Source organism: Thunnus maccoyii, chromosome 7 (assembly GCF_910596095.1).
Source record: "Thunnus maccoyii chromosome 7, fThuMac1.1, whole genome shotgun sequence".
Taxonomy (NCBI): domain Eukaryota; kingdom Metazoa; phylum Chordata; class Actinopteri; order Scombriformes; family Scombridae; genus Thunnus; species Thunnus maccoyii.
Genome location: NC_056539.1, coordinates 27521801 through 27547432, shown reverse-complemented (window position 1 = coordinate 27547432; position 25632 = coordinate 27521801). Strand labels below are relative to the sequence as shown.

Sequence of the window (25632 nt, the reverse complement as noted above, 5' to 3'; positions counted from 1 at the left end):
ATTGACATATTTTTTTCTTATTTTAAAAAGATGCTTTATTTTGATAGATAGTTATAATGATAAAAATGTTGGAATTATTTTCTCTAATGATCGCAGTACTACGTAGCTGTACTCAACACCAACTTCATCATTGGATAGTGTAAAGAAAGTGGTTAAATCTACTGATCTACTGATATATTTTTGTAGTAGATCTATTTGAACACTGTTTCTCCAATGTTTTCTCCCCTCACAGTATGAGTAATGCATTAAGTAAACTGTGTAAACAGAATTATTGCATGCATATGGCATTATGCATTAGAATACTTTTTCCAGTCAAATAGCAAGAAAAAGGTTTTCAAGTTCCCAGCTGTGTATAAAGATACTTTAGTGTATTTCTCCAAGGAACACAGAATGATTTCCTCCTAAATCTCTTCCCTGTCAGCTCCATGCCCTCCGACCAACCTGACTGCCACGGCCGAATGTGGCACCAACTTGGGAACGCTGACCTGGGCGCCGAGTACTCACGCTATCTACTACACAGCTAAAGTGACTGGTACCCACGGACACGTAGTTTCCTGTTCCTCCAACTCAACAACCTGCTCAGTAAAGCTGGACTGTGGACATCAGTACTCAGCATTTGTGGTGGCTTCCAGTGCGACATGCAACAGCAGCAAGGGTGCCACCTTAACTTTTGCCTCAGGTATGAATATGATTTATTGTTTTAAGTAACTGAACCGACTGTTTCATTTGGTTTTAAACCTCAAATTCATGACTAAATAAATCTATCTATCATCCCTGCCACAGCTCCCTGCTTACCTGACAGGGTGGTAGCGGAGCTCGACTGCCAGGTGAACTCCTTCGTGGTGCAGTGGAGGGGGAGCATTGGCGATGTCGGCTCTTACACTGCCATGGCAATCGGCAGTGACAACACCCGTGCAACCTGTAACACCACTGACACAAACTGCACCATCAAGAACCTAAAATGTGGCCTCACCTACAGTCTCGTCGTTACTACATCGTCAGTCGATTGTGGCACCATCACGGGCTCCGACTACATGATGCAGTCAGGTATTGAAAGTTCAAGACAAGATGGAGCCTTTTTTACTTGAATTATGGTATATTACATTTAAAAGTTACTGAGGGGACATGAAATTACTGCTTCACATGCATATGGCCACTAGTGGGATTGTTGTACAAGCCCTGTGGTATAATACAAATGTGTAGTGCTGCCAATTGCATTTATACAGTGCAGCCATTGATTTAAAGCTGCATTAATCAATATGTTTATATTAACAATGGGTTAAATTACTATGTGTATTGTGAAATGTGATGCTCGTAGTGAAGCTGCAGAAAATTATCCTCTGCAGTCCCTCAGCACTACAGACCTTTCTGGTTTTTACAGTCCGCAACTTTAATGTTTTGGTTCACTCTCATCAGCATTGTTTCCAGGCAAAGCTGGCCCCTGTTTTCAATAAAGAAGCTTTGATAAACCTAATATGCAATAGTTCCCCAGCACCAAACAGCTGACAGACAAATTTAATGACTACCTGGTGAACATAGTGGAGCATTTAGCAGCTAATGAGCTGGATATACATACAACAGAGCTAAAAAAAAGAGTGAAGATTTGACATAAATCCGTCAGGTCACCTGAAACACGACTTCAAATGAATGCTACTGTTGCAGTGTGTCTGCTGTGATGTGTAAATAGGTTTTAAGATTCTGTAAAGTGGATATGAATTGAAAACAGGTTGAAATTCTTACTGCATTTGCAGATTTTTGTTGTTGTTGGTTTTTTTCATCATGTTTAAGGGACTTCTAGGACTCAGATATAGACCAAAATAATTAATCTTACACTCCACCTTTCTTCTTTATCCACGTCTTCATAATCAGCCCCCTGTAAACCAAACAGTGTGTTGGTGAATCTGCAGTGCAGCACTAATGTGGCGTCAGTGACCTGGGGAAACTCGGGTCCAAATCAGACCCAGATGGTGTCAGCGGTGGACAGCAGAGGACTGATCACCACCTGTAACTCCAGCAGCTCCAACTGCACCTTCGACCAGCTGAACTGCGGAGAGAGCTATGCTATCAGTGTGGTCGGACACACAGATACATGCAGCAGTGAACCGGCTCTCGCAGAAAGGCTCAACACTGGTACTAATAATTAAAACAAGACAATGTACAGCTAGATGTTCAGCATCACAAAGTAGAATTACACAGCTACTCACCAAAGATTTTTGATCTTATTTTGATTTTCGAAAATCAAAGAATAATTTCAGTTTGCAACTGTAGAAACACATTTTTAACCTGTGTTTTATTGGAGGTTTTTCTTTCCAGTGGAGTAATTATTCAGAATCTTTACTTAAGTGCAAGTAGTAGTAGTAAAAATATTTAAGTGTAATCAGCACAATGTATTTAAGTATCAAAAATGGTCATACAAATGACTCCATAGTGTTATTCTATTATATATAATATGATATGTATGAGCATCCTTGTAATGTTGTAGGTGGTTCATATACTTTTTCATTTTGTATATTGTAATTACATGATTTGAATATTAAGCTGCACTAGTAACTATAGCAATAAATGACTGTATTTGCCTCTGAAATGTAGTGGAGAACAAGTAGCCTATGAAGTAGCATAAATGTACATACTCAAGTAAAGTAGAAGTTGCTCAAAATTGTGCACAACTATAGTGTTTATTTTCCACCACTGGTACCCAATAAGCCTGAATGATGCAGGAAATAATTGTGTTCAGTTATAGATGAATGAACACGTATTTGCTTCTCTCTCTCTCTCTCTCCCCACCAGCTCCGTGTGTTCCTACTCACCTCACAGCACGAGTGGACTGTCATACTGGCATCACTGTGGTGACGTGGGACGCAGCACGTGGCGCCAGATCTTACACCGTCTATGCTCGGGGCAGTCTCGGCTACAACGCCGAATGTAACAGCACTGACACCAACTGTCATTTCCCCAACCTGGCGTGTGGGCAGGATTACTCGATTACCGTGGTGGCTCGCCATGACTCCTGCGTCAGTTTGGTCAGCGAGCCCATCAACGCCACCACAGGTAATAAAACACAACTAGATCAGCTGATTAACAGTGATGGAAATGGTGGAAATGGTGGAAACTCCCAGCCACCCTGAACTACTCACCATAAGCTAAGCAGTTGGTGTAGTTTCTATAAAACTGTGGAAGGAGACTCAGACTTAAAAAACTTCGGGGTTGGTATTAAACAGTATTTCTTGGACAGGGAAGCAGTCAGTGATGTAGCTAACATTAGCCATATAAGTAATATGTAATGCAACATAGCAAATGTCAGCTCACCTCAGTAAATTGGTATGGTATAATGTCTTACTAGCCATTTATCAGGAATAAAATACAAAAATATATGCTGCCTCTGTCCCATCTCTTAAGTTCTAATCTATGGTAGGCAACAGTAAAACTGAAATTCGTGTTGAAGTTGTGGTGAAATTTGTGCTTGTTGTTTCCTATTGCTGCAACTTGGTGTTACTAAAGAGCCTTTTTTTTTTACTGGTAGACACTTTAAACAGTGTCAGGTACCACCAGAAGCAACTAAACTCAAGTGACAATACTTTAAATAATAATATTATAATAATAATAACATGTTCTAGCAAACTAAAAAAAATACATCTATTTTGTATTTTACAGATATCAAATTTTACTATGCATACCTGCATGTCCCCTCTGTCTATATATTTAACTTTCTCTCTCTCTACATCCCTCCCTGTCCAGGACCTTGCCCCCACAGTGGTCTGAAGACTACACTGGACTGTAACACCAACACAGCTGTGGTGTCTTGGACGCCCGGCAGTGGTATTCTGTACTACAACGCCTCGGCCGATGCCTTTGCCATCACACACCAGATGACTTGCTCCACCAACGGCTCCGCCTGTAACATCAGTTCTCTGCGCTGCGGGGAGAGCTACAAGATTAGCGTCAGTGGACAAGGACAGAACTGCCCCAGTCCTGCCCAAGACTGGCACCGAATCAACACAGGTAACTGAAAGTAGCTATATAAAGAGTATTTTTTTTTAGTTTAAGTTGATGCTGATAAGAAATGATGACAATAGAAATAAAAGATGAGATATATCAGCCCATAAGAAACAAGAAATTGCTGTGCAAATATGTTGAAAAAATATTGGAAGTAATATAGAAACAGTGTTGCAATTACATAGTTTGTCCACCGGAGGGCACTGACAAGTAAAATTTGATACCTGTATAAATCTGCCTGACCCTCTCCTGTGTCTCTCCTGCAGCTCCCTGCCCTCCCACCCTGTTGAGGGTCGACTCATCCTGTGAATCAAACAACATCTCGGTGTCGTGGCAGGCCTCGCAGGGCTCAGTAACCTACATGGCCGTAGCAGAGAATGCGCATGGCCGCCAGTGGTCCTGTAACACCAGCACCACCACCTGCCAGATATCTAGTCTCCCATGTGGGCAGCAGTATCAGGTCTACGTCGCTGGTCTTGATGAAAATTGTATTGGAGCCAAGAGCAACGTTGAAATGATTCATACAGGTGGGTATTTAAATCCATGTTAGGCTATTTTCTTTTCCAAGCAGCTTACAAAAAGTGAGCAAATGGCAGTTCTGTATCTCTCTCTAGGACTCATGTGCCGGCTGAGGGACCAAACAGGACAATTTCTCTTACCGTTCTCTTTGCTCTTTCCAGCTCCATGCGTGCCGCAGAACATACAGAACAACCTCGACTGTCTGTCTGGTGTCCTCAACGTTACCTGGCAGTCTACAGGTTACGCTCCTCAGTTCCGTGCCTCTGTGGTGAGCAGCAACGGTCACGTCAGCATCTGTGAGACGGATAAACATCACTGCGTAGTGCACAACATGGAGTGCGGACTGACCTATGACGTTACAGTTGTCGCCCAAGATAAGGCCTGCAATAGCTCCCACAGCCCCACAAAGCAGGTCATTACAGGTATGCAGGATGTGTCTGTCTTTTCTTAAACTTTTTTGAATGTTTTATTCTGTCCATGTCTTATATTAAAAAGCTCTCGGTGCAGGAAGACATTATACTTTCTTTTCTTCTAACTTAAAGCCATCCTCTTCTTCTTCCACAATCTCCCTCTCAGCTCCCTGTCCTGTCACGTCCTACATTCCCACTCTGGACTGTGACACCGGCGTTGTATCTGTAACGTGGACCGACAGCGTCGCGGGGGTCGTGTACACGGTGTCGGCGATTGACGCCACAGGTCGGCGACACAACTGTAGCAGTGAAACCAACTACTGTGATCTCAGCACTCTGGAGTGTGGGATGCAGTACAACGTTACCATCACACCATCCAGGAACGGATGTGTGGGCAGAGACAGCCCCACAAAAACGATCATGACAGGCAAGCATCAATATTTTTTTTTATTTTAGACTGAGATTAAAACTTGATACAGTAAATGTTTTTAAATTACACTAAGTGTAGTAGTGACTGTAGAAGTAACTGTTCTTGCATTTTACTGGACCGCCTTTTGTATATAGTATATATTCATTACTGTAATACGCAGCAAATTAGCCAAACACACATATGCTAAATTATTTCTTGAGTAATTTAATGTCTGAAAATAAAAAGAAATTTGAAGTTCAAAGAATTTCTGGAGCAGTAATGCACTTATACAAGTTATTATTTGATGCAGTGACCATTTAAAAATAGTCAAGATAAATAAACTTGATAAACTGTCAGATTTTTGAGTGATCTTTTTGAGTACTGATTTCTCCCTGGTTACTTTCAGTTCCCTGCACACCTCACCTGTCTGATGTGGAGATTGACTGCCTGACAAACTCAGCTTGGGTGATGTGGGAGGAGGCTGACGGCGTTAAAGACTATGTCGTCTTAACAACAAACAGCGACGGTGACATCCAGACATTCGAGTGTAACTCCACCTCAGACGGGACGTGTGCTCTGCCGCCTCTGACTTGCAGCCAGAACCTCACCTTCACCCTCAAAGCCCAAAACCAGCAGTGCCTCAGTGCACCCAGCAATGCTGTCATGACTGAGACAGGTCTGTGAACGTAAATAAATAGTAACAAGAAAACAGGAAGTCACTTTAATCAATTATACCTCAGACATAGACATATTGTGATGTAGGTGTTGATATTGTCAATGTCAAACTAAATTGCTGGTGTTAATTGACTTTAATTAAAGTTTTTCACTTTTCAATATAGTTTTACTTACTTATTGGCTCTGTTTATTCACTAAAAAATTATGTTTCAGATCTGAACCGAATGCCACATTTGAATGAATAAATAGAGGAATAATTTTCTCCAGAGAAAGTTTTGCACCTCATTTTTACCTCTTGAAATGATTACAATGAAATAATTTATTGTGTAAAATATAAGTTAGTCACTGTGTGTAGAATTTCACAATTTTTTGTCAATTTTTTCTATTATAAAAATCTAATGCCATTAGAATAAATTGAGAGATGCTAGATATACATAGTGGCATTAGTGGTAGAAATGAAGAACATATCAGCTATTCTGTTCTGAAAAAAATCACTGAAACCATTTTCATTGAACCCTCATGAGGGTTTTCGAGTTAAATGTGGTCTCTTTTTTTACACTCTTTTTAGAGCTATCCTCTGATAACCTCTTTCACTTTTGTACCTATTTCTGGCAGATGATGGTCAGAAAGCTGTTTTTTAAATCATATCTCACAGTGCTTCTCCTCCTCTTCCTCAGGTCCCTGTCCTCCCGAGGACGTGAAGAAGTCGGTGGGTTGCGACAACCGCACAGTCAGCATCTCCTGGGAATCCATTCCTGGTGCTGTGACATACACAGCCACGCTGGAGAACACAAACGGAGGCAGCACCTGCTGCACCACGTCGGACACCGGCTGTGACATCACCGACCTGCCGTGTGGAGAATTCTACGTCCTGCTCGTCACGGCTGAGGGACGAACCTGCAACAGCTCCCAGAGTTCAGGGGACATAGTCAAGACAGGTGGAGAATATTACACATACACAAGTATAACATTTCTAATATTTTCAGGTACAGTCTTAAAGCCACATGTAAGGAATTCTCATGCAGGCTTTGTGAGATGAGAATGGAGATGAGATAATAATATTTGTGTCTTTATTGATCTCTCTCCGTCAGTGCCGTGTGTTCCTGATAACCTTGAAGCCAAACTGAGCTGCAGCGACAACGTGGCCTCCATGTCATGGAACTACAGCAAAGGAGGACAGCTTTACCATGTGAGGGCCGTGAGTACCGATGGCCACGTGGATGAGTGCACCTCTCATGAGAACCACTGTGATCTGACAGGCCTGCGCTGCGGCCAGTACTACACAGCTAGTGTGATTGCAGAGGACAGAGACTGCAGGAGCAAACCGAGCGACAGTGTGCAAATCAAGACTGGTATGCACAGATTTTCACTGTTGATTTATGTGTGTGTTCAAGAATTATAAAATAAGAGTTTTCACCATAAACATAAGTTATCCAGGGCTGCAAATTATTCCCAAACTTCTATGTTAATGGTCTTAAGTTTCCCTAGAAATCAAAAACTAGAGATTTATAGTCTGATTTTTGTTTTTCTTTGAAAGTCTTTTATTGTTCATGAAGCTTGGGTTTCCACCGGTGGCTCTCATTTCTGTTTCTCTTCATCTACAGCTGCTGTTACAGCTCATGCTAACTATCTAGGTCTAAACAAAACTGCTGTTGTTGCTATTTTTTTCTGTGCACAAGCAGAATTTTTTCAGGAAATGACTAAAAAAAACAGCAAATATACAGTGAAAGTTAGCACAAATTTTGTGACATCAAATGAGTTTTTGCTTTAAAGGAATAGTTCGACATTTTTGGTAACACGGTTGTTCACTTTCTTGCAGAGAGTTGTTAGATGAGTAGATGGATACCACTCTGTAGGTTGAATATAAAGCTACAGCTAACAGCCTCTTATCATAGCTTAGCATAAAGACTGGGAACAGAAGGAAATAATTACCCTGTCTCTCTCCAAAGGTATCAAAATCCACTTACCAGCACCTCTAAATCTCACTCAACATCATATATCTTGTTCATTTAATCTGTCCCAAAAATTATAGCGTGACAACCACAAGTTGTAGTTTCATGGAGGTTTATGTACAGGACTATTTCTTGGCCAGATGCAGTGACTTCCTGGAGTCCTTTTGTCCCCCTGAGGTTAGCAGGCAACCAGCAGAGACTCCAGGAAATCACTGTGCCCAGTTGAGAAATAGTCCAGGACATTAATGCCTGTAAGACCACAACTAACCACCTAACCCCTAACCCTAAAAATATACAAGTAGCATCAATCTTCTCATTCAACTCTTAGCAAAAAAGTTCTCAACAACAGCTATAATCTCCAGAAAATCACTTCATTTTCATAATAAATCCAGTAATCAGTAATCAAAAACTCTTTAAGGTGACAAAAAAAAACATTAAACCCTACACCACACCTTCTCTCAACCTCTTCTCACCAGTGCCGTGCACTCCTGCAAATGTCTCCTCCGTGGTGGACTGTAAGACCAGTGCTCTGACTGTGTCCTGGTCCGAGAGCTCGGGAGCCGATTCGTACCTCGCCACAGTGCAGGACAGCAACGGTCAGACCACAACCTGCCAGGGCATGACCGAGGGCTCCTGCAACGTGACGGGACTCGGCTGCGGTCAGATCTACCACGTGTCTGTAGTCTCCTCTGATGGATACTGTGACAGCCCGCCCACCAATGCGATTGACACACCTTCAGGTAAGAACGAGAGTCAAGTGACAGACATGTATCTTAAGGACAAAGGCTAAAATCAGACTACAACACATTTCTAGAAAGATGAAGACACTGATGCACTAATCCATATATACTGTAAATGCTCTGCTGACATGAGGAAACTTAGTTTTATCTTTGTTTTCTCATTTTATACTTAAAATAAAGGATCCCGTAGTTTCTTTAGGGGTCAAGGAGATTCTTTGATGCTTGATGATGATTATTAAACTCTTTCAAAAAGCTACTGCATTATGTGAAAATGTATTGTGAACATGATCTTACTTAAAGTATCTTTTATAGTGTTTGTTTTACTGTTAACTGTTAAAAAAAGGTGATAAATACCTACTTGGTGCATTAATTATTTTTTCTTATGTCACCTGTGAAACATATTAAAGCACTATTTCCATATTTCCATGTTAATCCCATGGACAACAAAATATAAACTACATTGTCTTCATTCACTTCATTCTTCTCTCAGTCCCCTGTAAACCGAGACACATCGAGGCAGTCATGGACTGCTACACACAGAAGGCTATGGTGACCTGGTACCCAAGTGATGGAGCTTCGTCGTACGTGGTCTTGGCCACCACCGCGTCAGGCCTCAATGTCACCTGTGAGACGAACACCACCCACTGTGATCTGGAAGAGCTGCCCTGTGGACAGAGCTACTCCATCTCTGTCGAAGCTGTAGGAACGACCTGCGGCAGCATCGCTCACATGACAGGAAAGCTGGTCACTGGTGAGCAACGTGACACAGGATGAACCAAGCTGCAAACTTTAATGTATATTTTAGAAAACTTAACTTGACACTTGATTCATTTCCAGGTCTGTATTTATATTCTGGGGCTCTACTGGAATATCTTTGCATGATTCACAGTTCAAAAAACTTTATTTATCTCATACTGGTTAGGCCATTTTAGCTCCTGTCCCATTAACTCACACATCATGTATTCTGTCTTATTTAATCTCCAACACTACCTCTCTCCTCTCTCTCAGAGCCGTGCATCCCTAAACTCATCAGCACCCAGTACAGCCTGACGATCGGCCAAGTATTGTGGGACAGGACCGCTGGTGCTGATCACTACACAGTGGAAGGGGTGACAGAGCAGGGCCTCATGGTCTCCTGTACCACCAACGACACCTACTGCGCCTTGTACAACATGAAGTGCGGTCAGATGTACAACATCAGTGTCACGGCAAACAATTATGTGTGCCAAGATGTGTCCATCTCAACAGATTCACTTATGATTAAGACCGGTGAGAAAACACTGTGTTGTAACTTTTCATCTTTTCTTTAATTTGTTTGTGTATGTGTGTGTTTATTATTGTGCGGCATAGATGAAAGATACTACATGTATCCACTGTGCATCATTCAACCCGTCTCGCCTCTTATTTTAACCTCAGAGCCTTGCCCGCCCAACAACGTTCAGACCGACGTGCGGTGTGAGAACAACACAGGGGTCATGACATGGGAGGCCAGTTTTGGTGCCGTGGGCTACGAGGCTCGTCTCGCAGGGCGTGACGGCCACTCCCTGTCCTGCCGCACCGAGGACACTTTCTGTAACGTAGAAGGCCTCCACTGTGGAGTGGTCTACTACACCAACGTCATCGCCATCGGAGAGACGCTCAACAGCAGCATCTCTACCACCGTCCTGCTGGTCTCAGGTACAATGCTCTCAAACGCTAACTTCAGTTTACTCAGATATTACGCTGGATTACCTTATTTACACTTTTCACCTGAAGTTTTTCCCTCAGAATTTCACTGTGAATCTACTTAAGATGTATTTAAAGTGAAAGTATTAGATGATACGAAAATACATCAAGATGGTAAAAAGAATGCTTGACTCAATTCCTACATCTCTTCTGTGTTGAGTTCCTCGAGAAAAGTTCTGTCTTTTTTCACAACTGTTAAAATACAACTGCTTTGTTAGCTTAAATCTAAAAATTACAACAACAAAAAAGAAAAATATCCTTTTAGGTATTCCGCCATACAGATAGTCTTGGTTTTACTTGTCCAAGTGGTCCAAGTTTTGAAATGTGTCTGTGAGATTTCTGCCCAAACCCCAACACAATTTAGGTGAAGATAATTTTATTTGTGGTGCTGCTGTACTGTAGCATTGAAAATGCCATTTAAAAATAAACAGATTTCAGATCTCATGATTTTCACTGGAACTACTTTCTATTAAAGAAATAGTACCTGAGAGAAGAGAACGCTTGTTGGATTAACCATAAAAATATTTGTGTAAAGACATTCTGCTGTTAGAAAGTAATTTTTCATTGCTGTGAGCACAACAAATGAGGTTCCATTCACTCCCATTGAATTGGGCTGAAGGAGAAATGTCAAAGATGTACAGATCAAAATGTTGGCAAAATTATCTGCATGACTTTAACACTATAATTGAGAAGCTATTGTTTTTTGTCATTTGGGTAAACTGAAGCTTTTAAAGTACCAAATTCCTCACCAACTGAATCCTGTTTTCCTCAAATTAAATTCTAAAATGTATTCACAGCTCTCTGGTTCTGGCTTATATGAATTTACAGTGTTTTGTAAGCCCATTCAGGCTCAGCATAGTCGTATGCATAAAATAAATATGAAAGCTTAATCCATTCATTTATTCATTCTGATACTCATGGGTATGGATATATGTCTACGCCCCCAAAAATTAAGAATAAATCCTTAAGAGTAAAACACGATCTATTTAACAGCTGCAAACTAAGTCTGTCTAAACCACAAAGGTTGTCATTTGCCTTTTCAATCCATTTTGATTGTATTTATTATTAAGCAATTCGCAGAGAAGAGATCAGTGTTGTCAGTGTAGACCTAGATTTGTCAATTTTTTAAGATATATATGGATCTATAGAGTCTATTGATGAATCTAGCAACTTTTTGGGTAGAGATTAGCCACTCTCCTTTGAGGTGAATCACCAGTTCTCATTCTTGCTGGATTGATTGTGTGAATTACTCATGTTTACCAGTGTCCCTGTTTACTATGATTTTAAGCTTGCAACCTGATTTATTACCTCCAACACAAATTTTATATGGAAATCATTCTGTAGTGATACTATGCATATGCACATTAATGCATGTGATCTGGTGGTATTTAGTGGCCTCTCTAGCAGGTTTTAGCTACTTTAATTCGCTAAAATAGTGTAAAAGTACCACTAATGATGTTGTATCCATGTCCTGTATGTCTCACCCTGCCCGTCTTCCCTTCTGTCTCCAGCTCCCTGTGCAGCAGGAAACGTGACAGTTAACATGGACTGCTACAACAACACAGCCGAGGTCTCCTGGAGCTCGGCCAGTGGAGCCAGCTCTTACTTGGTGACCGCTGTATCAGCTGATGGCTCCTGGGCTTCATGTGAGACTGCCGAGGGCCAGTGTGATCTGACAGAGCTACAGTGTGGTCAGATGTATAACGTCAGCCTTGCGGCCATCAGCGACCACTGCCAGACTGATACAAACAGTCATGTCACTTTTAACACAGGTGAGTCCAACAACGTCCTCCCAGATCAGCTGGAGTGGCGGAAGAACTGCTGATCCTGAATTTATTCTGTAGTGTATCTTGTTTATCATAAAAAGAAAACACTTCAAAACTGGAACTATTTTTTTCTTTTTGAAACTAAACTAAACTTCTTGTCCAGGGCCATGTAAACCTTTGCGTGTTGGAGCGGACCTGCAGTGTGGGATGAGCACAGCCAACATGTACTGGGAGGAAACAGAGGGAGTGGAGCTTTACATGGCTACTGCCACCTCCAGCACAGGGATGACTCTGAAATGCAACTCCACCAACTCCACCTGCCAGTTCTCCAACTTGGACTGCGGGGAAACCTATGAATTCTCCGTAACTGCGTTCAGTAACATGTGCTACAGCGAAATCAGCGGCACTGCGGAGGTTCAGACAGGTAGGGGGCTTTATTATCAACTGATTAACTGTTAAACTGATTTAACTGATTTAATTTCTTTACTGGTTGGCTGATTATTCGTGTGTTTTTTTGTTGTACTCTCTTTCAAGAGTGTCTTGGCCAAGATAGACAGATAAAAAAATTACTCACAGATCAAATCTGAACATTATAAATTTATTAAACGAGTGGTTTCTTTTCTTACCTACAGTTGTACTTTACATTAGCTAACTGTATATAAAGATATAAATAGAATTCACCCTCATTATTCACAATTTGGACATGTGATAGTCTTAAAATTTTTCATCTTTTGGCATTACTATTTCTTAATTTAATTGTATTGATTTTTTTTAAATGGTTTGTCTAATTTGCAAGTTTTATTTCTCAAACTTTGTATTCAGTAACCTGTATTGTATTAAGTTTCTCTCATCTTCAAATCTTATAGTAGTTATGAAAAAACAGATTAAAGAATTTCATACTTCTATATTTTAGTTATTGACATTATATTTTTATTATTATATGTTATATGCATTATAGTATATATCATATATAATTATTTGTTTGTATTTTAAAAATATTTGTCATTTTGTCTATGAAGTTGCTCTCTGCAATTACCGCATAATGCATTTGTCCTGCATTAGTATTTGGAGTTGGAGTGAATAATCACTTCAGTAGAGCTGAAACAATGAGTCAATTAATCGATTAGTTGATTGACAGAAAATTAATCTGTAAACATTTTAATAATTAATTAATCATTTGTCATTTTTTAAATCAAAAACGCTTAAAAATTAGACTGTCAATTTGGGTTTTAGACTGTTTATTGGACAAAATAGGCAGTCCAAAAATGTTAACATGGGCTTTAGGATGTTGTGATGACATGCTGATTTTCTGACATTTTATTGTACAAACTATTAATTGATTAATCAATCTTCAGATCAATCGATTGTGGTAATTCAACAGCATCATCTGAACTTGAATAAAATTTCACTTATTGTGAGTGTGACATTTGTGTCTTTCTCCTCCAGAACCCTGCCAGCCAGCTGACCTAACAATTGACGGGTCGTGTTACAATGAGACGGTGGTACTGGATTGGTCGGCAGCTAAAGGTGCATTAGTCTATGAGGTGACAGCTACGGGAGACCTGGGATACGTCACGTCTTTCCAAACCAATGACACAACGATAGAGGCTGAGCTGCCTTGTGGACAGCTGTTTACTTTCACTGTGAAGGCTCAGGATGATCAATGTGACAGTGCTGAGAGCCAGCCTAAAGAGTTTAAGACAGGTATGAGTTTCTTATAGTTTTGTCTAACGTAATGTATAAGAAGGTCATTATCCTGATAATGCAACAATTCACCGTCTCTCCAGGCCCCTGTGTACCCCGGCATGTACAGAGCTTTACACACTGCGAGGACAGTCTGGGATCAGTCAGCTGGGCTGAGAGCGACGGGGCAGACTCCTACCTGGCCATCGCAGTGGGACAGGACGGCCACACCCACATGTGCAGCACAAACACCACCAGTTGCACCTGGGATGACCTGCACTGTGGCGAGCAGTACACAGTTCATGTCATCGCCAACGACTACCTGTGCAGCAGCATGCCGAGCAACAGGACTTCAATACGGATGGGTACACAGCTGAAGATTTTCTACTGTAGAAATCAAACTACCCTAGAATATTAAAGGCCAGTTTCATGTGAACAAACTGCAGAATGCCATAGAAAATGTCATATGATGTTAGAGAGACATCTGCCAAGAATTAAACAAAGAAATCTCAGTGATTCTCTTAAATGATACCACATGAAAAACACCAGCATCACCACTGATCATTTGTCTTCTTTTTGTAGCACCCTGCATACCACAAAATCTAGAATCATCTCTTAACTGCACTATGAAGGTTTGTATTTTACCATTTTGTGAAAGCTCTTTCTCTAAAGGATCTTCCTCAAGAAATATTAAACAATCTATTGTAATTACGCTCTGTGACGCACTTTGTAACTGTTGTTTTGAAAGGTTCTAGGCTAATTATTTTTATCGAAATTGAAATTATTATGATATTGTTGTTATTATTCTAAGGTGGGTTCGCTGAGCTGGAGTGCAAGTGAAACCGCATCGTTCTACATTGTGACGGCAGAGACAAACAACGGCCACAAAATGCAGCTCAGCACCAACGACACCTGGACGTACATTTCTGAGTTCCAGTGCGGCCAGGAGTACTTCTTGTCTGTTCAGGCCGTAGACTCTGTTTGCACAAGCCGTCCCAGTGTGCCGTCAAAGCTGGAGTCAGGTAGATTCCTATTCCATAAACCCTAAAACACTGTTTTGAAGCTGTTTTTGAAGTGACCCTTTTTTTCTGAATGCTTTAACCTAGTAAGAAAACGTTAACTTATATCTGAAATACACTTCATCAAGGAAATGTAAATTAATTGTCAAATCAAGGACAGTTTTTATGTTTGTATTCAGTTACTATTTACTATTTCATTGATAATAATAAATTATAACAATAATTTTATTCTCACATTTGTGGGTAAATATGGTTAGCTTAGCTTAGCTTAGTATAAAGACTCAAAACAGCAGAGACTGTAGGTGCTGATAAGTGGATTTTGTTATCATCAGACAGTCAGACCAACTCTTCCACTGTTTCCAGTCTTTATGCTAAGCTAAGCTAACCAGCTGCTAGCTGTGGCTTCATAATAGTGCATAGATATGAGAGTGGTATTGATCTTCGTGTCTAAGTCTTAACAAGAAAGCAGATAAGCATATTTCCCAGAATGCTGAACTATTCCTCTATTTGTATTAATGAAACTTCAGGATCAGTTCAACATCTTTCGTGATCAAGTCTTTTCTCCATCCTTCCCTCAGAGCCTTGCCCTCCCACCGGCGTCTCCAGCTTCATGAACTGCCTCTCCAACATTGCTGTTATATCGTGGACCGGCTCGGCTGGCGCGCAGTTTTACACCGCCACAGTGACGCAGGAAGACGGCCAATCACAAAGCTGCTGGTCTGACAGTGAGCACTGCGGCATGCCAAATGTCCACTGCGGACAGAACTACACGGTGACAGTTGTCGCCTCCAACGAGAAGTGCAACTCTTACCCCAGTAAGGCCGACACACTGCAGTCAGGTGAGAGTTGATTATTATTTTATTCTCACAACTTCCCTAATTAATTTCCTTATACTTCTGTCATATTTTTTAAAATCCTGCAAACAAATATCTAATCTTACAAGTAGAGGTCAATTTTCAATAAAATAAAAGAGTCATAACTTATAGAACAGGTTAAAACAGATTAAAAACAGATTTCTTTGATATAAGTAATTTTATTTTATATTCTTTAAGCAGAAGTGACAAACAAGCACTTTTGGGGTTTATTTTCCTTCTGCTCACTATATTCCATGTTACTGTATATTTTTGTTGTTTTTTGTGCATATACTGTAAAACTCTGTTGGTATTGGTGACAGGCAACATGTCTAACAGGAACATGACAAATGGGTGAAAAGAAATGTATATAAAAATTTGAATCTTTAGGGGAAGAAAATGTATTTAACTGTCTGCACACTGATTGTTTGCCATGCATTGAATATATTGAATCTGACACCCTTCAAATGATGGCTTGATATTTCTGTGACTTTTTTAAAAATGTTCTAAAACTTCCTGTAACTACATTTTTATTAAATCTTTTTCCTGTGCTTCTTTCCAGTTCCTTGTGTTCCTACTGATGTGAATGTGAAGATGAACTGTTCTAAAAATCAGGCTCTCGTGTCCTGGAGTGCCAGCAAGGGGGCGTTGTCTTACAAAGTGACAGCTCAGAGCACACAGGGAGCCGTGTCCTCCTGTGAGAGTAAAGACCCGATGTGCATCTTGACCAACTTGACCTGCGGACAATCTTATACTGTCCAGGTGGTGGCGCAGGACGACATCTGCTCCAGTTTGCCCAGCCCAGCTGCCGAGTTCAAATCAGGTAGGACATATAGATGGAAATTTGGATGTCAGAATGTTTACTTGATAGGCTTGGTGTCTGACTTTTTGTCTCCTCACCCTCTCTCAGTTCCCTGCATACCCAAAATTGGCTCAGTGGTTGTGGACTGCTTCACCAACTCGGCCCTGTTGGACTGGGACTTCGCTTTGGGGGCCTTGCACTACACCGCAACAGCCCGGTCCTCCAGCGGCCATGTTTCCACTTGCAAATCCAACTTCACCAACTGTGAGCTGGAGAACCTGCAGTGCGGCCAGACCTATGATGTGATCACTGTGGCCTCAAATGAGAAGTGTGACAGCCCACCCAGCTCCAGTTTGCAGGTGGAATCAGGTAAGCAGTAAAACCAAGTCAAAGATGTGGGGCAAGGATTTTATATACTGCTTATTTTGGCAATTTTAGAGTAACTTAGAGGTGATTTTCTGTTATTTTTATACTGTTGTGATGTCCGATATCTGTGCTAAACATGGTCAAAGTTCCAAAACGACGTGTTAGTCCATCTCTCAATACTTTCTGACTTCCCTACCCTGTCTGTGGCTCTCATTCCTCCCATTTGAGGACGTAAATTTAAAAAAAAACAGGTAACCCATGAATACAAAGTTTAATAAGAAAGGCTAAATAATTTCCTAAAGCAGCCAGGCACTATTGTTTTAAGCAAATGTTACTCAAATAGGAGTAAATAGTGTTTGATGGTAGGAGTAACTCATCGTTGGTTTTAGTCTTCATGGGATTTGCTGAGATTAAGAAAAAATACAGTAGAGCATCACCAGACTCATCCTTTAACACTAACTGAGAATCCTGTTTTCACTGACCTCTAGTGGCTGAAGTTCTGAAGTGGCTGCAGTGATGCACCTGTAATCACACAATCAGGTGTTAGGTGTGATTACAGGTGTTAATATATTCCACTTTCTAAATTCAGGAAAATTTGATTTAAAAAAACAACAACAATAAAACAAATATCTTTTCTTCTTAAATTCTGAGAGAAAAATTATTTTATCAATTTATGAACAATAGCATATGATCAGCGGCTCATTTCTTATCATTTCACCATTTTTTCTCAAAAATTTTACACTATCAGGAAGACATCTTTTACTGTAAACAACAGTGTATAATATATATTTTGAAACAAAATAATTTGTGGATGTGTGGGGACACAAAATCAAGGTAAAAGTCAGTTTAAACACGCCTATTTAAAAAATCTTGGTATTTATTTAATAAATATCAATAAATACAAAACATTCCCAGATTTACACTTGCTGGATGTGGTCAGAGTTTAAATAATGCTTTTCAGTTTGGTGATTAGTTTCTATTTAAAGTCTTAACAGAAGGTTTACAAGGGACTTAAAGTAATCTATGACCTCTATTGACCTTTTTTGGACCCCTCAAATGTTTTAAAATTGCCAAACAATACAAGTGTGTAATGGGGATTTTGTGTTTACTCCAAAAAGTAAACTTTCTCCTTTTCCCTTCCCTCCACCAGTGCCTTGTCCTCCTGAGGATGTTGTGGTTGCACTGAACTGCTCTACTAACACGGCCCTCGTGGAGTGGCAGGCCAGCAAGGGAGCTGATTCCTACATCGTCCAAGCCTTCGGCGTGGAGGAACATGAATCTGGCTGCGAGACAGACTCAGGTTCCTGCGTCCTCTCTGATCTCTTGTGTGGCTTCACCTACAACATCACTGTGATCGCCGTCAACAACGTGTGCAATGTGTCGCAGAGTGACATGAAACAGCTACAAGCAGGTAAAGATAAGGAACATGTTGGGGCCTGGTAGCATGATAACAGCTATGTTACAGATTGTTCTTTTTAGTGGTAGTTTGTAAATATCTGGGTATTTCTGTTGTTGTGTCAGGGTGGGGGAAGATTATTCATAAATTAAGTGTATATATACTTATCATGAAAAAGAAATTTAAAAAGTGAAAAAAATATGGCTTTTTTGGTTGGAGGTTAGTAAATTTTTGATTTTACGTCACATACTTTAAAGTATTTACATGAAACAGATTTAAACTAAATAAGACCCTAGAATTATAAGGTTTTATCTGACATTTTTGTCAAAAATGAGTTATTCACATGAAAATATTCTTTGACAAGTTATTAACATTTTTTGTAGGTTTGTTTTTTTAATTTCTGCATTATTGGCCCTAAAATTTGAGAAAAGAAAAAGTTTCATCTCAAAACTCAATCTCGATCTCATTCTGGTGCTCTGAGGTTCCATCTGCAAAGCACCAATCAGTGCTCAGAACGTAGACAGAAGGACCAATCAGGTTCCACCTCTTTACCAAGTGACCTCACTGCTTTGTGACTGTGGTCAAAAGAGCAGAAAGAATCATGAAATGTTGCTAAATCTTAAATTTTGAAGCCTCCAAATTAATTATTTTATCAACATAATTATGTATGACACAGAAATAAACACCAACTGAGTTAGTTTTTTATCTTGTTTAAACTCAGTGACGAAGCAGATTTTTGACTTTTATCCACCATGCCAGTCAGCTAGCTTGCCGAATTTAATTACATAGGAAGCAGAATTGTTAGCAATAATTAATATTATTATTAGTTACTCTGACTACTTAATAAGTTACAGCAATGAAAGGCAAAATGTTAATATGTAAGAACATGAGATACATTCAGGCTGCTCGCTGCTGATGTTAACTCTACCTGCTGCTAACTGGGTTTGTGTGTATTTAATGTTATAACTTGAGTCCTGCAGCAGACAGTGAAACACTCAGAGCTCAGACACTGACAGAGACCCCAGTCTGTCAAAAAAAGAAAGAAAAAAAAAGAAGCAATAGAGCAATAGACAGAGAGCAGAAAAAAACAGTAAAACAAAGCAGAACAAGGAGAGGAGAGGAAAGGTCAGCTAATGAACGGAGAAACATTTTCAAAGGTTCTCTCTAATTGTCTTTGTTTTGTTGTTGGAAAAACTTTATGAACTGTATTATTAGTTAAAATCAGTCAATGAAAACCAAATGTGTAGTATGTCTAAATTTAAAACATGCAGCTAAAGTATTGTCTGTGCATATATCGTAAATCATTTGAACTTTAACAACTCAAAACCACTCAGACAGCAGATAGAACCTGATAATTCTAAGGCGTCCATCTTTACATAATGGAAGATTAATATTTCTCTCTTTGTGTCTGTGCAGTGCCTTGTGCACCGCAGCAGGTGGAGGCTCGGGTGGCTTGTGAGTCTGGTGCCGTGGCGGTCTCATGGGAGCCAAGCAGAGGGGCATTATCCTACACCACAGTCGCCCAGGGCAACGGTGGCTACGAGTCAACATGCAACAGCAACGACACAACATGCCTGTTCAACGACTTGCTGTGTGGCCTCAACTACTCCATCATTGTTAAGGCCTTAGATGAGACGTGTGACAGTGCTGAAAGTTCTGCTGTTGTGATCAGCAAAGGTAGAATCAAGATTAAATTAATCATGTGGCACCTTCATCAGACATTTATCCCAAACCGCAGCATTCAGTGTAGCTATAAGGCATATTGCATGTTATATATAATATTTTACTGATACTGATCTTATACCTGTCTGTCTGTAGGGCCGTGCGTACCACAGAAGGTAACAGCAGAGATGGTGTGCGGCAATGACACAGGTGTGGTGTCATGGGAAGAAGGAGAGGGTGTGTCCTCCTACATGGTGCGAGCTTCGGGACCCAATGGTCACAGGATCCAGTGTAACACTGCTGAAACCATTTGCGAACTACCCAACATGCAATGTGGCCAACTCTACAACTTGACACTGACAGCTCAGGATGGACAGTGTGACAACAGTCACGCTTACCTCAACTTGCAGTCAGGTAAATAGGAACAATAAAATCTTTGCCACAAGTTAAATGCTATGGTATTGGTGTGGACAGGCCCGTCAACACAGGAGGTGTTTTTCACATGTTCATCTCATGTGCATCTGACGGAACAGATACGCTTCTATTTTAATCAATATAGAAGTCTATATAGGCCACATAATGGCTCATATTTTACATTTACATTTTGTCATTTGGCAGAAGCTTTTATCCAAAGTGACTTATAAGTGAGGCAAAACAATAAAGTGTTAAAGGACAGTGACAACATGTAGTCTTTGTAATAATTATTAAAGTAAGAAACAACTGTAAGGAGACAAGTGCATAAGGAATACCATAAACAACAAGAAGCACCGCAACACTTCAAAAAATGCTAAAAGGTTAAAGGGAATCAGATGTTGAGGTGTTCATGGAAGAGCTGAGTTTTCAGGCGTTTCTTGAATGTACCAAAGGAGACAGCAGACAGTATAGACCTGGGTAGCTCATCCCACCATCATGAAACTGCAAATGAGAAGAGTCTTTATTGTGATTTCATACCAGGAAGTGATGGTATTATTGTACCAGTCATTTGTTCATTTGCAGACCGGAGCAGATGAGAGGTGACATACGGCCTGATGAGTGACTCAATGTCCGTTTTATATGTGCAAACCTATATTCAATACTGTGCCTCAGTGCATCCTGAGTAACTGACGCAGGACTGAAGCTGCTACAGCTGCTCTGCTAACGTGCTGCTTTCATGATGCAAGCTGTGTAGACATTGTGTCAACAGTGAGGGGCCAGTTTATAGCAGGTTTATTTTTTCATCTTTTTCGCTATTCATGAACAGTTGATGGATTAATAAGTTACCTGGATATCATTGCTGTTACAAGTAGGACATTCTTCAGACTCAACCCTACTTATCTCCCAAATTGGTGAAGAAACTGTCGCTCATATTTGTGCTGTGCCTGGTGGTCACTGACAGCATGATTCAAACAGTATCACACTTGGATCTTGAGATAGTATGCAGCTTGGAACAACAACGACTAATCAATAATGAATTTTAAGAACTTTGAGATGAATTTCTCCATGTTTGCTTGATCTGAGTCTGTTCAGTATTCATTTATTATGCTAAGAATGAACTTTTCTCTCTATAAACTGGCATTAAACTAACCCATATAACCCATTAATTCCCCCAGCTCTCACATACATCATTAAGACAGAAGAACTCCATCATCTCACTGTCCGTCTTTCCTCCTCTCTCTACCAGTGCCTTGCAGGCCCACCAATGTCAAGGCGTCTCTACTGTGCCGCTCAAATTCAGCTGCGGTGACATGGGAGCCAGCCAGTGGAGCTGTCTCCTATCTTGCTGTGGGTGTCACAGAGGACGGAGGCCACCGGATTGAGTGCAACAACACCATGACCCACTGTGACCTGAGCGGCCTGCAGTGTGGACAGACCTACAACGTGAGCGTGTTCAGCCGGGATGAGTCCTGCTCCAGCGTGGAGAGCGACAAGGCTTACGTGCGAACAGGTACTCTGTAAAGATGGAGGACCAATTATCTACTCATTGTAAAAGGCTTGTTGTGACTAAATTGTGATGACAGTCTTATTTAGTAAAGTGGTAAAGTTTTGTTCCCTAAAACAGCAAGATAGAAATTCCCTTCTTTGTTAAACGATACTTTATTAACCTGCCTTTTTTCCCCCCGCAGCCCCCTGTGCACCACAGAACGTGACAATTGATGCCCAGTGTGATGAAGGCGCTATGACCGTGTCCTGGTCACCCAACCCTGATGCACAGTACTTCCACGTGGCAGCAGTGAGCAACAAAGGGGCGAGACTCTACTGTAACTCGAGTGGCACAGTCTGCACCATAGAAAATCTACCATGTGGACAGAGCTACAACGTTACTGTGTTGTCTGTAAGAGATGACTGCGAGAGCAAGCCGAGCCCTACCGTTGTGACTTCTTCAGGTAAACTTCAAACAGTGAGCCACATCTCAGTGTGTCAGTGGCATGATGCACTGGAACTGGCTTTGTAATTCAGAAATTCATTCACTGAAAGGCACGTTTAGCGGACTCCAGATTCTCCACATCATATCAGGTCTAAACATGCCAACCTGCACCACCTATAGGAAAGGAAAGTACCACATGCAGGCGGTGTTACAGTGCAGTTTTCCTCTTTAGGGATGCAGTTTGACTTTGCATTTGCATGTGTTTCCTAGGTTTTGAGTTTTAGATTTAAAATTATAGTTCAACATTTTGGGAAATACAATTATTCACTTTCTTTCTGAGAGTAAGATGAGACTATCAATACCTTGCTGAGTCGGGAGGCATTTAGCCTAGCTCAGCATGGTAACTGGAAGCAGGGGGACTCTGTCCAACGTTTAAAAATATGTCTACCAGCACCTCTAAACCTCTCTAATTAATATACTGTATCTTATTTGTTTAACTCATACACAAACTGTGGTTATAGAGTGATATGTGATACATTCTCAGCAAATTTATCTTCTCATCTAACTCAGTGCAAACTGCAAAGAAAGTGAATAAGTGTACCGAGAGCACTGATGTCAGAAACATTTAAACGAGTCTTAGCACTGGTGCTGGTGAGCTAGGTTGCTGAAAACCATCCTAATGTCCCCTTCTTCTTCCTTTTGTATACAGAAAGCTACACAAGCTATTTATCAATCACTGTATGCATTTCCCCTTATGAAATTATGTATTTCCTTAATATTGCAAGGGTGTTTAGACTCTAAGAAGGGTCGCATGACACTTGGGTTCATTAGGGGAGCATCTTCAAATACACAACCCCCTTTCACTCCCACAAAATTCAAATTGTATAATCATTTGCAGCAATAAATCTCCCAAAAATTGTTGAAACAATTCCTACATAGTCTGAATGTCATTCTTTTGCATTTCACCCTCTATAGCTCCATGTGTGCCCAGCAACACCAAAGGCCGCCTGGACTGCGTATCTAATTCTGCCTGGGTGACTTGGGACGACTCAGAAGGAGCCCTCAGCTATACCGTGCTGGCCCAGGGGGTCGGAGGTCACAACTCTACCTGTACTACCGCCTCCTCTCCCTGTAATGTGCCAGATCTGAAATGTGGGACGCTTTACACCTTCCATGTCACTGCTGTCAACGAACACTGCCGCAGTGATAACAGCACCACCTTTGAGCTCGAGACAGGTATTTAACATGAATCTCTGCTGCTGATTTCAAACTGTTAACGGTTTTCTGGAGCATTATTAATCGTATCTGTCCTGTCTTCTAGGTCCTTGTGCTCTAACGTCCATCAGTGCAGTGACAGGATGCAACAGTGACACAATCCTGGTTGAATGGGAGCTGAATCAGGACACACCTATCTACCTGGTGACCGCCGAGGGCCACGACCAGACCCTCATTTCCTGTAACAGCACCTCCAATTCATGTGTGCTCCAGGATATTCGCTGTGGCATGCACTACAGCATCATTGTATCAGCTTCTTCTGATAAGTGCAGCAGCCTCAGAAGTCCACCAAAGAAGATTAAAACAGGTATTTTTTTCTGCTCACCATGTAGCCTGATTCACATACAGAAACTGACCTATGAAAAAACTCACTTCTGTTATCAAATCTCACTTAAAGTTTTGAAAGTGTAAAGTACAGCAGATCCATAGCGCAAACACCTGAGGAAATATATAAGGTTATTTTGTCTTCTCTAGCGCCCTGTGTCCCAGACAACGTGACAGTGGCACCATCATGTGAGGAGAATGGAGCCACGGTGACGTGGGCCGACTCCCCTGTGGCCACATCCTACCTGCTGACAGCAACAGGAAGGGACGGACACGTCACGAAATGCAACTCCTTAGTGAACAACTGCACCCTTGCTAATCTGCACTGCGGACAGCCGTACAACTTGAGCATCACTGCCAGTGGAGACAACTGCACCAGCCCGCCCAGGACCACATCCTTCAGAACAGGTAGAGAGATGATCGGACTTTTCTTTTCTTTTCTGAGGTTTGAAATGTATCGTTTAACTAAAGCAACACTTTCGATTGGATGGTAGTAAATGATATAGATGATAAAGTCTAGAGCTGAAATGGTTAGTCAAATAATTGACAGAAAATTCATTGGTAAAAATTCTGTTAATTGGCTAATCTATCAAGTCAAGGAAAGGACTTGATAGATTAGGAAAAATTGCAGCCTCTCAGACATCAAGATTTCTGCTTATATGATAGAAAACGATTGTGTTTTGGACTGTCGTTCCCATAAAACAAGTAATTTGAAGACAGGCGTTTTCCACTGTCATCTGACATTTTATAGACAAAAAAAAACTGATTAATCGACAAAGTATTAAGCAGATAAATTGATCATGAAAATACTTTTTAGTTGCGGCACCAGTAAAGCCACATTTTCAGGATGTCACGTCTTCTATCATCATGCAAAATACTGCAAAAATTACTTTTTAAAATTACTTTTTTTGTTAACAATCAAAATTAGTTCTCTGTGATTTTTAATGAGTAGCTTTTCTTCCTGTTCATGTTGTTCTGTTAATGTTCTAATACCATCAAGTTGAAGTTGGATTTTTTCTTAGTAGTCACTTCTATTGATTGGACTTAATAAATACTATATAAATACCTTTTTATTTATTTATTCATTTTTTTCTTATCAATAAGGATAAGTTAATGTTATTCTAACATTTTGGAAACTGCAGGCCCGCTGTACCGTTCTTTTCTCTCTTCCCTCTCAGTGCCCTGTGAGCCCTCCGGTCTAGCAGTGGATATCGAATGCAAGACCAACTCTGCCACCCTTTCTTGGAGTGCCAGTGAGGGTGCTGTGAAGTATTTTGGCTGTGCCCAACATATGGGTGGAGACGCGTTTTACTGTGATAGCACCGACACCTCCTGCACCATCGAAGGCCTGGAATGTGGCGGCATGTACAATTTCTCCGTTGAAGCCTCGAATGGCGTTTGCAACAGCTCGTTCAGTGCACCTCTGCAGGCTGGAGCAGGTAAATATCAGAGCTCAAAAGTGAATTATAGCATAGTGCAATTATTACAATGCTGCAATTACTTTAGGTACTTTAGCAAAAATTTAAGAATAGAATAGAATTTGCAGATATAAATAAATGTTTTTAGATACTACTTTTACTGGAAAACTTTTAGGGCTTCAGTAGATGTGATAAATGTTTTGTTTTCTCGTGTACGTTACAAAAATCAATTAAAGAAGTACTCAATCAGTTGGTTGTACTGGTTTAATACCCACAATGTAGTATAGCAAGTCAAGAAAAATC

General features: G+C 40.7%; 1 protein-coding gene across 1 annotated transcript in view; it reads left to right on the top strand.

The window, feature by feature from the left end:
* Positions 1–25632, top strand: part of LOC121900577 — a 33059-nt gene that overhangs the window by 4048 nt on the left and 3379 nt on the right. The window contains exons 6-38 of the mRNA XM_042417004.1: positions 422–679; positions 784–1047; positions 1870–2130; positions 2788–3048; positions 3736–3999; positions 4260–4520; positions 4674–4934; positions 5089–5349; positions 5738–6007; positions 6684–6944; positions 7098–7358; positions 8435–8698; positions 9189–9449; positions 9707–9967; positions 10115–10375; positions 11935–12195; positions 12353–12613; positions 13636–13893; positions 13977–14237; positions 14455–14504; positions 14684–14894; positions 15470–15730; positions 16305–16565; positions 16653–16913; positions 18061–18321; positions 19723–19983; positions 20125–20382; positions 21629–21892; positions 22071–22331; positions 23288–23548; positions 23634–23894; positions 24062–24319; positions 25090–25350. Of these exons, the coding sequence (XP_042272938.1) occupies positions 422–679; positions 784–1047; positions 1870–2130; positions 2788–3048; positions 3736–3999; positions 4260–4520; positions 4674–4934; positions 5089–5349; positions 5738–6007; positions 6684–6944; positions 7098–7358; positions 8435–8698; positions 9189–9449; positions 9707–9967; positions 10115–10375; positions 11935–12195; positions 12353–12613; positions 13636–13893; positions 13977–14237; positions 14455–14504; positions 14684–14894; positions 15470–15730; positions 16305–16565; positions 16653–16913; positions 18061–18321; positions 19723–19983; positions 20125–20382; positions 21629–21892; positions 22071–22331; positions 23288–23548; positions 23634–23894; positions 24062–24319; positions 25090–25350 (8361 nt within the window). The remainder of the gene's footprint in view (positions 1–421; positions 680–783; positions 1048–1869; positions 2131–2787; positions 3049–3735; positions 4000–4259; positions 4521–4673; positions 4935–5088; positions 5350–5737; positions 6008–6683; positions 6945–7097; positions 7359–8434; positions 8699–9188; positions 9450–9706; positions 9968–10114; positions 10376–11934; positions 12196–12352; positions 12614–13635; positions 13894–13976; positions 14238–14454; positions 14505–14683; positions 14895–15469; positions 15731–16304; positions 16566–16652; positions 16914–18060; positions 18322–19722; positions 19984–20124; positions 20383–21628; positions 21893–22070; positions 22332–23287; positions 23549–23633; positions 23895–24061; positions 24320–25089; positions 25351–25632) is intronic.